Consider the following 15,030-nt stretch of genomic DNA (forward strand, 5'->3'; position numbering starts at 1 on the left):
GGTATGCAAATGTTTATGTAAAGCGCCAGATAGTGAAATATTTTAGGATTTAGGGGCTAGATGGCTTTTGTCCTAACTAACCAGCTCTGCCATTGTAGCATGAAAGCAAATATAGACTATGGGTGTCGTTGTGTTCCGATAAAACTTTTTTACAAAACAAGTAGTAGTCTTTATTTGACTTGTGGGCCATAGTTTGTCTTCCCCTCCTCTGAGATTACAGATTTTTCTCATCTCTTAGAGATGTGTGTATTTGTGTTTGTGTGTAGGTTGATAGTTTTTAATAAAGAAGACCAAAAAATACAGGATTCTTCTTTGTAAGCCCTCCATTTAATTGCTAAATGTAGAATATTAAATCAGCATAGTTTGTACTATATTTGTTTTCCTACTTCTTTAGTAGAACCAGGAATATATATCAAAATGTAATCAAGCTAGTATATTGGGTGATAATAAATTCCAGGTTCAAAAGTGAACTCCTGAATTCCTGAGACCACAAGTTAACTCCATGATTAAAACAAAATTCTAAAGAAATGGTGGCCACAGTGCTAGCTTTCTAAACTACAACATACAGTCTTGATAACCTCAGCCTCTTCAGCTGAACAGAGGAAGAACTGAGTGAGAATAACTTATGTGAAATGCAACAAGTCCCCCTCACTGTTAAAGAATTCAAATTATATTCATATTTATCATACTTATTGATGTGCAAAGAATTGATAAGGGCCTACCATATATGTGTGTATCTCTTGTTGCGGAGGGAGCGAAAGCATGCAGGACCTTGAGCAGTTTGGTAAAAGCTTTGACATATCCACATGTGTGAGCAGGTTCATTGAGCTGCCATTATTAAATCATAAGGGCTGAGAGAATTCAGAGCAAGTACATTTCCTTATAGGATGTCATTCATAGACATGCACCAAGCCCTTGTCCAAAAGAAAACTCTTTTTTTCTGTCCTGCTTAACCAGGCCAGCCTTAAAACATTTTTCATAATTCTGTAATTATCTGGGTACTTTGTTTCAAGGTGATCTCTTATATGATAATCTGAATTTGGGGTCAGATTTAGAAACTCCGGTGAAGTTTTTGAGGGGAAAGTATTAATAGTTACTGAAGTGAAAGAAGATTTCCTTCCCACTGATTGGAGAGTGTCATGAAATTTTAAGAAGAAAGGTAATGGAACTGCTGGTAATGAGAAATTAAACATTTTTCTAGTCGTAGTTTTCCCTAAGCTTTGTATTAATTTTTGCTCTTCTGTAAAAAGGCAAGGAGTGTTTTGTGGGTCATTATTCAGATTTTTAATTTTAATTATGATTTTTTGGCCTTAAGGAAAAAAAAAATTTTTATGTTTATTTTTGAGAGAGAGAGAGAGAGAGAGACAGAGTGCAGGTGGGGGAGGGTGAGAGAGAGACACACACAGAATCCGAAGCAGGCACCAGGCTCTGAGCTGTTAGCACAGAGCCTACCACAGGGCTCGAACCCACAAATGCGAGATCACGACCTGAGCCAAAGTCGGATGGTTAACTGAGCCATCCAGGAGCCTCTAGGCAATTTTAAATTTGTAATTTTACTTTGGAAAGTGAATTTCAGAAATTGTCAGTTCATGTTTTTTTAATTGATTTGAATTTGATGAAGGAGGGTTTGGAACCTGGAATTTGTTTTTAATTCACACACTGTCATTTCTATTTTATAGGTAAGGTTTTTACCCCAAATTGTTACTTTTCCAGAGGGCATTCTTCTTTCATAGCAAGACATTTATGAACTAGCACTTTGACTTAGTGTTCTGGTTTTCACAGTTACCTAGTTGTATGAATCTCTTTGTGATACATGAGGGACAGTGAAAGAGAATTGGTGATATTTTCATTTTATCTTCCTTCTTTTTAGGAGTTATATCTCTCTAGTGGACTGTTGAGTATGAGTATGGTAATTTGATTTAATATGAATGAGTGTGTGTGTATGTAATTAGAGAAAAATAGAGAAAACAAGTAGAGAGAAGTTGTAGAATGTGGTTTATTTAATTAGAAAAGAAGGATATGCATTTTACTTATGGAAAAGTGAGAGCTTGTGAAAATGTTAAATTCCTACTTTTCTCACTTTGTACTCTGGATGTGAACCAAAACAGAGTAAAATTTACTGGTTCTTTTCTTTGTTTTTTAATTAAATCTTTGGCTACCACAGTGATTATTTCTAGAATGATTTGTAAATATTTAATACTCTGGTGTGCCATGATAAACTGTTACAAAAATACTAATCCTTTCTGCCTTTTCCCTTTAGTATGTTAAAAGATGACTTAAAACTAAGCAGCAGTGAAGACAGCGATGGGGAGCAGGTATGTCTACTGCTTTATGAGTTTGCCAGTTTGATACACTGTGTGTTTTCATTGTATTTGATAAGAATTATGGTTGAATGATAGATTTATGAGCCATTTATTTATTTATTTATTAAAAAAAAATTTTTTTTTTTAACGTTTATTTATTTTTGCGACAGAGAGAGACAGAGCATGAACGGGGGAGGGTCAGAGAGAGGGAGACACAGAATCTGAAACAGGCTCCAGGCTCTGAGCCGTCAGCACAGAGCCCGACGCGGGGCTCGAACCCACGGACAGTGAGATCGTGACCTGAGCTGAAGTCGGACGCTTAGCCGACTGAGCCACCCAGGCACCCCATGAGCCATTTATTTAAAAGAAGTTCCTTACTGCTTTCTGACCAGTGTAATGTTGTTTTTCTGCTCTGTCTTTAAATCTCCATTTTTTTTAATTGGCTCTTCTTTAATATTTATGGTGGATCAGAACTTACTCATGAAGCATGAGATTGTTGACAAGAACTATTAACAAATCTTTTCATCTTAGCCTGGTAATTAGTTATTCTTTAGGTAAAAACATTATGTCCTAAATGTTAGGTAAACATTGATGCATACATTAGAACTGCTAGTGTTCCTGTTAAGAGTTCAAATATTGTTCACATTAAGCAGATAGAGTGTTGTTTATTCATTCACAGATTTCCTCTCGTTTTACTTTTAGGATTGTGATAAGACAATGCCAAGGAGTACACCAGGAAGGTATGCATCCTTTTATTTTGTTTTATTTGTAGAGGTGGGAATTACCTGATAGAATTGTAGTGTTATAATAATTGACCTTACATGGGCACCTGGGTGGCTCAGTCAGGTAAGCGACTGACTTCGGCTCAGGTCATGAGCTCGGCTCACAGTTCATTAGTTGGAACCCCGTGTCCAGCTCTGTGCTGACAGCTCAGAGCCTGGAACCTGCTTCAGATTCTGTGTCTCCCTCTCTCTCTGTCCCTCCCCTGCTCACGCTCTCCCTCTCTGTCTCTCTCAAAAATAAATAAACGTTAAAAAAAAAAATTGACCTTACACAGTAAATAGTACTGTGGTGGTGATTGTACAACCGTGTAAATTAACTAAATATCATCAGATTGTAAACTTAACGTGAATGAATTCTGTGATATGTAAATCATACCTCAATAAAACCGTTTCTAAAAGGTAAGTACCAGTGGCTGAGCAGCATATTAGAAACTTTTTATGAAGTATTTATTTCATTTATAAATAAAGTTCTGAATTCATAGAATTGTAACATTATAACAGTAAACATTTTATAAAGTTGGTTTTCAGATTTGGATGTTTTCCTGTTGTCATTGTGGGAAAAAAACCCCAACTTTCTCATTTTTATGTTTTCTTTCTTTTAGTAACTCTGAACCTTCACACCATAATAGTGAAGGAGCAGATAACTCCAGGGATGATTCTAGCAGCCACAGTGGATCTGAAAGCAGCTCTGGATCTGACTCTGAGAGTGAAAGTAGTTCCAGTGACAGTGAGGCAAACGAGCCATCCCAGAGTGCATCTCCTGAGGTGAGAGGGAGACAGGGGTACCACCTTCCATGGGTCTCTCATGGCCTCTGTTGATGGCCATTTAAGACTTGATTCAAATCTAGGTGGCTAGATTTGGCCACTAAGTGGCTCAGTCATTAAGGATTTGACTTTAGGTCACGTTATGATGTCAGGGTTTCTCAGTTCGAGTCCTGTATCAGGTGAGCTCGAGCCCCACTTCGAGTGAGCCCAACTTCTCCCTCCCCCCGCCGCCCCCTCTCTCTCTCAGCCCCTTGCTCACTTGTGCCCTCTGTCTTTCAAAAAAAAAAAAAGAGTCAAATATAAAAAGTGAAGGAAAGAAGGTTAAGAAATTGAACTATGTATCTTGGAGGAACCTTCGATACTTCAGTGTCCTTGTTACTTGAATAAATATTTGGTCTAGATTAGGAATTTTATCTTTGAAGTTGGGTTCCTGACAGGAATCTTTAATGTTTAAAGGCCATTTGTAACATTAAGCTTATCTCCTCATTCAAGTGATGGGAGCTCTGATAGTCAATATTCAGCCCTTTGCTTTAGTTCAGTCAAAAGTATGAAAAACAGATGGCTCTGTGCTCTTAGACATTGTATTTTTGTTTCTGTTTTTCAGCCTGAACCACCACCAACAAACAAATGGCAACTTGATAATTGGTTGAATAAAGTGAACCCACATAAAGTGTCACCAGCGTCTTCTGTGGACAGTAACATCCCCTCATCTCAAGGCTATAAAAAGGAAGGCCGAGAACAGGGCACCGGGAATAGCTACACTGATCCAGGGGGACCTAAAGAAACAAGTTCTGCTACTCCTGGACGAGACTCCAAGACTGTCCAAAAGGGATCAGAAAGTGGGCGCGGGAGGCAGAAGTCCCCTGCACAGAGTGACAGTACAACACAGAGGAGAACTGTAGGCAAAAAACAACCCAAAAAGGCTGAGAAGGCAGCTGCTGAAGAGCCCCGGGGAGGCCTGAAGATAGAAAGTGAAACCCCTGTAGACATGGCTACCAGCATGCCTTCCAGCAGACACAAAGCAGCCACCAAAGGCTCAAGGAAACCCAATATAAAAAAAGAGTCCAAATCTTCCCCTCGACCTTCTGCAGAAAAAAAGAAATACAAGTCAACGAGTAAATCTTCCCAGAAATCAAGGGAAATCATAGAAACAGATACCTCATCCTCAGATTCGGATGAAAGCGAGAGCCTTCCTCCTTCCTCACAAACTCCTAAGTACCCTGAGAGTAACAGGACTCCCGTGAAACCCTCCTCAGTGGAGGAAGAAGATAGCTTTTTTCGGCAACGAATGTTCTCTCCTATGGAAGAGAAGGAACTTCTTTCACCCCTCAGTGAGCCTGATGACAGGTATCCACTTATTGTGAAGATTGACCTGAATCTCTTGACCAGAATACCAGGAAAGCCTTACAAAGAAACAGAGCCACCCAAGGGGGAAAAGAAAAATGTGCCAGAAAAGCACACAAGAGAGGCTCAGAAACAAGTCTCAGAAAAAGTTTCCAACAAGGGCAAGAGGAAACATAAGGTTTGTAAAGGGTTTTTGTTGTTGTTTTGTTTTTAAACATCAGAACCTGAAATGCAGTGGAAATCTCGGTAAGCCAGAAGATACCTAGTTGAGTTATAGCTGTGAGAGAAAATAGAGGGGAAACCCAAGACCCAAGTGAAGCTACAGACAGAACAGTCCTTCAGGACCACTGTGCCTCTGCCTGGCTCCTTTAATGAAGCAGGATAGTTTCTGATCAAGTAAGAAATGAGCCAGTGCTTCTTTTCAGAGTATGTGCTGGCCAGCGTATAGATGAGAGTGAAGCAGGATTGCAAACAGGCCTTCACAACATTGTTAAAATTTTGATTTTAAATGTCTTTAGTTGGGATATATATTTTCCAGGTTGTCACATTCTCTTTAAAAAAATGTTTTTTAAATGTTTATGTATATTTGAGAGAGAAAGAGAGCAGGGGAGTGGTAGAGAGAGAGGGAGACACAGAATCTGAATCAGGCTCCCGGCTCTGAGCTGTCCACACAGAGCCCGAAGCAGAGCCCAAACTCCCAAACCATGAGATCATGACTTGAGCAGAAGTTGGACGCTTAACCTACTGAGCCACCCAGGTGTCCCCAGGCTGTCACATTCTGTAACACTCTCTTCTATCTTACACCCAGACCAAGTCACACTCTTTACTAATTCCAGATAAAAAATGGGCTCATCAATTTTGGACAAATTCTTAAGAATTTCACCAATCCTCTGTACATACCTGTGCCCCAGCTTTTTTTTTCCTTTTTGACCACCTATGTCTGCAGGTTTAAAACTAAGCACATCTGCTGGCACATGGCCAACTCTTGTCCTTAAAGTCTTTTGTGATAATTTGGATTTAGAGATGATGCTTAGTATATAATGTCAGCCTTTTTAAACTGAGGAAGTGTGAAAACTCACAGATGTCTTTGATTGGAGGATAATGACATGTAATGAAAAGAGCTGAACAACTTATGTGTATAGACAGATTCTTTGGGGAAAAAACCAGCTTGATCTTTCAGGTCTAGTGAGACATTTTTAGAGGAAAGAAAATCTTAATGATTTATATTAAAAAATTTTCTTTTGAATGTTTATTTATTTTTGAGAGAGAGAGAGGGAGGGAGGGACAGAGAGAGAGGGAGACACAGTATTAGAAGCAGGTTCCAGGCTCTCAGCTGTCAGCACAGAGCCCCACACGGGGCTGGAGCCCACAAACAGTGAGATCATGACCTGAGCCAAAGTCAGACGCTCAACTGACTGAGCCACCCAGGCTCAGGTAGAGCCACCCAGTCTACCAGGTAGACTCAGAGCAAAACCCCAATCCCAGTTGACCGTGGCAATCTCACATCAGAGGATAGAAAGAATAAAGCATTTTTTAAAATGAGTGAACTGGAGGTTTTTCCTCTGTTTTTTTTCTTAAAACCACAGTACAGAAATGCAGATGATGATACATATTTGGACAAACTAGAATAATACCCTTTTTTTTAATCTTCAAAAATATACGATTTATAAAAATATGAATTTCTAGAAAACTGAAGCTTACTATTTTCAGTGCTATAGCTAATGAGTTTCCATTATTGTAGTATAGGGAAGCTTTTTAGACCAGTAAGTTTAGGGCTGCTGCCACTGTAGAGCTGCAACCTCAGATTGCTGGACTTGGGATTTAATTCATAGAATTACATGAAATAAGAGCTTATAAATAAATGATGGACTCTGCTCTTTAGAAGACTAAGGTGCTTCTTATGGAACTAAAAAATGGTCCTTTTATGCTTAAAAAGTATTACATGTTATGAGATTTGATATAATATAGAGATAGAATATGTAATGTCCATTTTACTCTTGTTTAAAATTCTACAATATATAACTTACAACAAAATCCCCTTCTCTAAAAGAAATTCTCCATACTCCTCCCCTTCCCCACATCTCATTGGCCTGTTATATTCCTCCCAAGTTTTGTTTTTTTGGTTGTTTTTTTTTTTTTTAAGAGAGCAGGGGAGGGGCAGAGAGAGGGGGAGAGTGTCTTTTTTTTTTTTTTTTTTTTTTTTTAAATTTTTTTTTCAACGTTTTTTATTTATTTTTGGGACAGAGAGAGACAGAGCATGAACGGGGGAGGGTCAGAGAGAGGGAGACACAGAATCGGAAACAGGCTCCAGGCTCCGAGCCATCAGCCCAGAGCCTGACGCGGGGCTCGAACTCACGGACCGCGAGATCGTGACCTGGCTGAAGTCGGACGCTTAACCGACTGCGCCACCCAGGCGCCCCTAGAGTGTCTTAAGCAGGCTTCATGCTCAGCACATAGCCCGACACGAGGCTCAATCTCATGACCCTGAGATCATAACCTGAGCTGAAGTCAGAAGTCAGATGCTTAACTGACTGAGCCACCTGGGAGCCCCCCCAAGTTTTTTTATATCAATACCTGTAAGTCAGATTTTGATTTTATAAAATCAGAATCAAGTTTGGAAACTTAGTAATGGTTTTTTGAGTGTCCTGACTTTGGTAAAATTGTCAGGGGTAGTTTCTGAAGATAAATCAGATGGTACTGAGAGGAGTCCCAGCTAAGAGTAATGATGGATTTAGATTATTTTTCTCATGTTTTTTTGTTTGGTTTTGGTTTTTTTTTTTTTTTATTTTTTTTTTTAACGTTTATTTTTGAGACAGAGACAGAGCATGAACGGGGGAGGATCAGAGAGGGAGACACAGAATCTGAAACAGGCTCCAGGCTCTGAGCTGTCAGCACAGAGCCCAATGCGGGGCTCGAACTCACGGACCGCGAGATCATGACCCGAGCCGAAGTCGGCCACACAACCAACTGAGCCACCCAGGCGCCCCTGTTTTGTTTTGTTTTTAATGTTTATTTATTTTTGATAGAGACACAGTGCAAGCGTGGGAGGGGCAGAGAGAGGGAGACACAGAATGTGAAGCAGGCTCCAGGCTCTTGAGCTGTCAACACAGAGCCCCATGCGGGGCTCAAACTCCTAGGCTGTGAGATCATGATCTGGGCTGAAGCCGACCGCTCAACCGACTGACCCACCCAGGTGCCCCTGGTTTTGTCTTGTTTTTAATGTTCATTTATTTTTGAGAGATAGCATGTGTGCGAGCAAGGGAGGAGGGGCAGAGAGAGAGAGAGACAGAGGATACGAAGCAGGCTCCACACTGACAACAGAGAGCCACACGTTGGGGCTCAAACTCATATCATAAACAAGAGATCATGACCCAAGCCAAAGTTGGACACTTAACCACCTGAACCACCCAGGCGCCCCCTCGTGTTTTTATGTGTCCACTTTCAATCTTTTGTGTAAGGGAACAGATTTCTTTGTTACAGTAGAATGTTTGCAATCTTGGGCCCTGATATTTGAAGCAGTAAGAAAATTTACAATCACTCAGGAAAGTAGCTTTGGTAATTATAGATAGGCTAATAGCTTTTGTTTTAGCAAAAAGAGTCTTTCAAAATCATCAGGTTTGGCTATAATAAAAAATATGGACAGTAGCAAGTATTGGCAGAGATGTGGAGGAGTTAGAATTTTATATGGTGCTGGTGGGAATATAAAATGATGTGTAGCCACTTTGGAACACAGTTTCAGCAGTTCCTCAAAAAGTTAAAGGTAGTGTTACTTAATTTTTTTTAATTTTAATTTTTTAATGTTTATTTATTTTTGAGAGAGAGAGTGCAAGCAGAAGAGGAGCAGAGAGAGAGAGAGAGAGAGAGATACAGAATCTGAAGCAGACTCCAGGCTCTGAACTGTCAGTACAGAGCCCGACGCGGGGCTTGAACCCACGAAATGTGAGATCATGACCCAAGCCGAAGTCAGATACTTAATTGGCTGAGCCACCTAGGCACCCCAGTGTTACTTTATGACCCAAAAATTCCAGTCCATTCCACTTAAGTATATACCCAAGAGAAAAGAAAACATGTCTACCCCCAAATTTATACTTGAATGTTCACAGGAGTATTGTTTGTATTAGCCAAGAAGTGGAGACAACTCAAATGGCCATTAAGTGATGAATGGGTAGATAAAATGTGGTATATGCATACAATGGAGTATATTCAGGTATGAAAACAAATGAAGTACTGTTACATGCTAAAGCATGGATGAACTTTAAAAATATACTAAGTGACAGGAGGCAGACACAAAAGACCACATATATGATTCCATTTATATAAAATGTCTAGAATAGGCAAATCTATAAAGATGAAATACATAGATCAGCGATTATTAGAGTGAAGGGAATGGGGGGAATGCCTGCTATAGGGTAGAGGGGTCTTTGAGATGTTGAAAATGTTCTAGAATTATTTGTGGTAAGGTTGTGCACTTCTGTGAATATACTAAAAGTCATTGAATTGTGTACTTTTAAAGAGTGGATTTTATTGTATGTGAGTTATATCTCAATTATAATTTCATTCTTCCTGCAAAATCATTAGGATAAAAAGATGTCATCTCAAGACTCTATAGGAAATGTATTTCAGTGTTTGGGCTCTGTTTATCTAAATAGGAGACTTCTCCACCTTGAAACTCAGTTTATTTAGCATGGCTTACATGAATTTTTTCACTTCTTATTTCTTTTCTTTTTGAAACTTACCAGGGATGAACTATTTGAGGGTGACTTGTGCTGGAAACTGAAATTAGGTGAATAAAAATCAAATGTAGTAGTTGCTTTTTTCCTATTTTTCACCCAGAATGAAGATGATAACCGAGCCAATGACAGCAAGAAACCCAAAACAGAGGACAAGAATTCAGCAGGTCACAAGCCATCCAGCAACAGAGAGTATGTCCCCCAAACATGTTACATGTGTGTTAATATGTGTATGTCATTTGCTGTTGTGTACTTCCTGATGTGCTCTTAGAATGTTCCTTTTAGTAAGTATATGTCCTATCCATGCATATGTATACATATACCAGCTAGTGGGAGATTTTATTTTTAGCTAATTGGGTCAGAAAGTTTTTAAGATTCAGTCTGTTCTTCTTTTTTTAGTGGAGTAGGGTTGAATATAGGCTAAGAATTAAACTAAAGTGTTACCACTTTCTGGCTAAATGACCAGCTTAACTGTAACTTGCAAGAGACCAATTTCTAACTTAGGAACTTATTAATATCTTCATCGTTCATCTTCTCATTTATGTAATCAGTATTTATTGAATACTTGCTGTGTGGTAGGCCAAGATTTAAGCGCTGGGTATACAACCAGAGGGTGGAAAACACATGAGATGGCCTGTCCTCATGAAATGTACACTTTTATTTTGTTTCATAGAAATCATGTGTTTTAATTAACTCAGGGAAAAATAAATTTGTCTTGAAAGCAGACAGAGAGAAATAGAAAAAAATCCATCACAGCTACATGACTGTGGAGAAATAAGGGCATTTGTTTGGTTTGGCAGGTCAACTAAGCAAAGTGCTGCAAAAGAAAAGGATTTGTTGCCTTCTCCTGCTGGACCCGTTCCTTCAAAAGATCCAAAAACAGAACATGGCTCTCGGAAGAGGACTATTAGTCAGTCATCTTCTTTAAAGTCAAGTAATAACAGCAACAAGGAGAATAGTGGCAGCAGCAAAAACAGTTCCTCCACATCAAAGCAGAAGAAGACTGAAGGGAAGACTTCCAGTAGCTCTAAGGAGGTCAAGGTAAGCCACTAGAGGCCTGAGCCTTTTGAAAAGCAATCCCATTGTCATAGGAATTCTCCAAGGTGACATTGTGCTTTGAAAATCTTGTAAACCTCTCCTTAAACTTGTAGGCCTATGTGTTTTCATCTCAAAATGTCATAATCTTGATAATGAACGTATGCGGTGATCTCAGACCGTGAAAGCAGTAAGTCATCTGCCAACATGCATATTAATTAAGACAAACACTTAATTGGAAAAGTTGGTTTTGGAAGAAAGTAGCTGATTATGATCTAATTATAAATCACTCCATTTGCTATGATCGATTGTGTATAGTTTGGAATTGGCTTTGGATTTTTTAGAATTAGATTTTACAAGCAAGTTATATTACATAAAGTGATAAGGCAACTAATTTGGCTTTGATTCATGAAGGAAATTCTTTAGGTAAATTAGCATTGGAACTATTCCTAGAGCATGATCATAACATAGGGCTTTTTTTTTTTTTTAAGTTTATTTTGAGAGAGAGAGAGTAAGTGCAAGTGGGGGAGGTGCAGAGAGAGAATCCCAAAGAGGCTCTGCACTGTCAGTGCAGAGCCAGACACGGGGGCCCAGACCCACGAACCATGAGATCTTGACCTGAGCCAGAGTCAGATGCTTAACCGACTGAGCCACCCAGGTGCCCTATAGGGGAATATTCTTAATGTTCATGGATGGAGAATTGGATCACAGAAGCTTTCTCAAGGCTATACCTTATTAGAATCTTACCCTCAGTTTTTTTACGAGGTTATTTGCATTACTTTCTGAACTGTTTTGATTGGGAGCAAACTCTGACAAAATTAAGAAAATACCTTGATTTTTTTTCTTAATGTTTATTCTTGAGAGAGAGAGAAACAGAGTGTGAGCAGGGGAGGGGCAGAGAGAGTGGAAGACACAGAATCCAAAGCAGACTCCAGGCTCTGAGCTATCAGCACAGAGCCCGATGCAGGGCTCGAACTCACGAACTGCGAGATCATGACCTGAGCTGAAGTAGGATGCTCAACCGACTGAGCCACCCAGGTGCCCCCAAATACATAGATTTTTAAGAATATAGTTCACTGGATTGTTGTTTGTGACTTGAGTAGGCAAAGGTTTGAGAGTTGAAAAAATTGCATTGGAAGTAGTTACTTGTGCTTATTAAATGTAGTAGTTAAGTCTTTGAAATTGAGGTAATTTTAATTGTGAACAACATCTGAAATTGAGATATACAGAAGACTTTTTCCGCAGTTGGACACCCTTCTGTAATGGTTTAGAGTATTAGTCCTAGTGTCCTTAAGGGACCTGACTGTCCTCTTGACCTCCTTCACCATCCCACTTCTGTGTCAACTTGCTGACTGGCTCTTTTTCTATTTTCCATCCTTTAGCTATAGGATTTGAGGTCTGTATGCTTATTTCTTGAAACCTCTTACCTCTCTCTTTTTAAATGTACTCTTTAAGTGAGCTCACCCACTCATGTGGCTTTTGTGATCTCATAGGTAAAAACTCTTACGTCTTCCTTGTTGGTTTGTCAGGTCCTTGAAAGCAGGGATTTGTATCTTATTTTGTGTTTTCTCCATTGTTTAACTTACTGGGTAATCAGGAAATATTTGTTGGATCAAGTGTAGTTATTTGGTATTCTGTTGTTGGTGACAAAATATAAAATATAGGTCCTGACCACTTTGATTCCAACACCTTAGGGCATTTTTTTTTTTTTTAATTTTTTTTTTTTTTTCAACATTTTTTATTTATTTTTGGGACAGAGAGAGACAGAGCATGAACGGGGGAGGGGCAGAGAGAGAGGGAGACACAGAATCGGAAACAGGCTCCAGGCTCTGAGCCATCAGCCCGGAGCCCGACGCGGGGCTCGAACTCACGGACCGCGAGATCGTGACCTGGCTGAAGTCGGACGCTCAACCGACTGCGCCACCCAGGCGCCCCAGGGCATTTTTAACAGTTATTAAAATCGTTAATGTTAGTCTTGGCAATTTCCAATTTAGGCAATTATATATGGGTTTATTAAAGAACACTCTATAGGCACATCTGGGGGACTCACTCGGTTAAGCTTCTGACTTCAGCTCAGGTGATGATCTTATGGTTCGTGGGTTCAAGCCCCGCATCGGGCTCTGTGCTGACAACTCATAGCCTGGAGCCTGCTTTGGATTCTGTGTCTCCCTCTCTCTATGCCCTTCCTCTGTCTGTGCTCTCTTTCAATCTCAAAAATAAATAAACATTAAAAAAAATTTTTTTAATAAAAAGAATCTGTAATTTAGTTAGAAAATGTACTTTTTCTTGTTATCACTTTGAGAATAATTAGATAATATTATTTTTGTGTTTCTACATATTTGCTCCTATTATCAAATATTTGAAATATGTTGGCATAAAGTTGTTGATTACATTCCCTTATGCTTTTGGTATTTGTAACATCTCTTATGTTTCTCTTTTGTTCTTGATATTAGTTCTCTATGCCATTTCTTTTTTTTTCCCCCTTGATTAGTATTATCAGAGGCTTATTAGTTTTACTTGTCTTTTCAAAAAAGAGCCTTTGTTTTTGTTGATTCTCTGTGGTTTACTTTTTATTTCTATTTTGTTAATTTTTAGTCTATGATTTCCTTTCTTATTCTTTTTGTTTTGCTGTTCTGTTTACTGAGGGTTTTTTTTTTTTTTTAAGTTTATTTATTTTGAGAGAGAGAGCACAAGCAAAGGAGCAGAGAGAGAGGGAAAGAGAGAATCCCAAGCAGGCCCTCCTCCCCCTGTCAGCTTGGAGCCCAATGCTGGGCTCAAACTCATGAACCGTGAGATCAAGACCTGAGCCTAAACCAAGAGTTAGATGCTTGATTGACTGAGCTACCCAGGCTCCCTCTGTTTACTTTTTTTTTTTTTAATATTTATTTTTGAGAGAGAGAGACACACACAGACAGAGTATGTGTCGGGGAGGGGCAGAGAGAGAGGGAGACACAGAATCTGAAGCAGGCTCCAGGCTCTGAGCTGTCAGCACAGAGCCTGACACGGGGCTTGAACTCACGGACTGCGAGATCATGACCTGAGCCAAAGTCAGACGCTTAACCAACTGAGCCACTCAGGTGCCCCTCTGTTCACTGACTTTTAAAGATGGAAACTTAGCTCATTAATTTTTAAATTAAGTTTAAGCCTTTTTTCTTTCTCTAACATAAGCAGTTAAGCTATATATTTTCCTTTAACTACTGTATATGTGCATCCTAGAAGATATGGAATGATTTTATAACTCAGTTTAAAATTTTTTCTAATTTCCAGTGTGATTTCATCTTTGACACTAGAGTTCTTTAAAAGTGGATTAATCAATGTCCAAACATGGAGATTTGCTGGTTATCATCTGGTTAGTGTTGCTACATTAATTGCATTGGGGCTGGAAAATTGTCTGCATGGTAGCAGTCTTTTGAAATTTGTTAAGATCTGCTTTATGAGAGGGATGCCTGGGGGGCTCAGTTGGCTAAACGTCTGACTTCAGCTTAATTCATGATCTCAAAGTTCGTGAGTTTGAGCCCTGTTTCAGGCTCTCTGCTGTTAGGGTGGAGCCTGCCTCAGATCTCTCTCCCTCTCTCTCTGCCCCTGTCCTACTTGTGCACTTGCTCTCTCTCTTTCAAAAATGTAAACATTAAAAAAAAGATTTGCTTTATGAGAGTATAGTATATGGTAGTTCTGTATTTACCAGAAAAGAATGTCTATTCTGCATATATTGTGGACAAGGAATCTGTGTAATTCACATTGATTAATCCTGTTTTCAGACCTTCTTTATGTTGATATTTTGGTCATTTTGTCCTCTTATTCCTTTTTCCACAAACTTACAAGATTTGTTTATTTCTTCTAGTTCTGCCAGGTTTTTTTGAGTTGAGATACATCATCATATATCATCATCACCATAATGATTATTTTAATTCTTTGAGGTGCATGCTGTATTGGGTAGAACTGAAAAGCTATTATCATTTAAGAAAAAAGAAATGGTTAGGTTACATGGTTCATTTTCAGTAGATTTTTAAGCACAAGCGGTAAAATTATATATTAATTGGGTTTACTAATGTTGGAACATTCATCCATTTG

At 39.1% G+C, this 15,030-nt stretch overlaps 1 protein-coding gene across 3 annotated transcripts in view; it reads left to right on the forward strand.

The window, feature by feature from the left end:
* AFF4 (ALF transcription elongation factor 4) overlaps positions 1 to 15,030 on the forward strand; it is a 97,838-nt gene that overhangs the window by 67,991 nt on the left and 14,817 nt on the right. For all 3 annotated transcript variants that reach the window (XM_058736485.1, XM_058736465.1, XM_058736475.1), the window contains 6 exons: positions 2,261 to 2,315; positions 3,006 to 3,043; positions 3,688 to 3,850; positions 4,455 to 5,372; positions 10,028 to 10,116; positions 10,725 to 10,965. In XM_058736485.1, the coding sequence (XP_058592468.1) occupies positions 2,261 to 2,315; positions 3,006 to 3,043; positions 3,688 to 3,850; positions 4,455 to 5,372; positions 10,028 to 10,116; positions 10,725 to 10,965 (1,504 nt within the window). The remainder of the gene's footprint in view (positions 1 to 2,260; positions 2,316 to 3,005; positions 3,044 to 3,687; positions 3,851 to 4,454; positions 5,373 to 10,027; positions 10,117 to 10,724; positions 10,966 to 15,030) is intronic.

This window comes from Neofelis nebulosa, chromosome 1 (assembly GCF_028018385.1).
Source record: "Neofelis nebulosa isolate mNeoNeb1 chromosome 1, mNeoNeb1.pri, whole genome shotgun sequence".
NCBI lineage: Eukaryota > Metazoa > Chordata > Mammalia > Carnivora > Felidae > Neofelis > Neofelis nebulosa.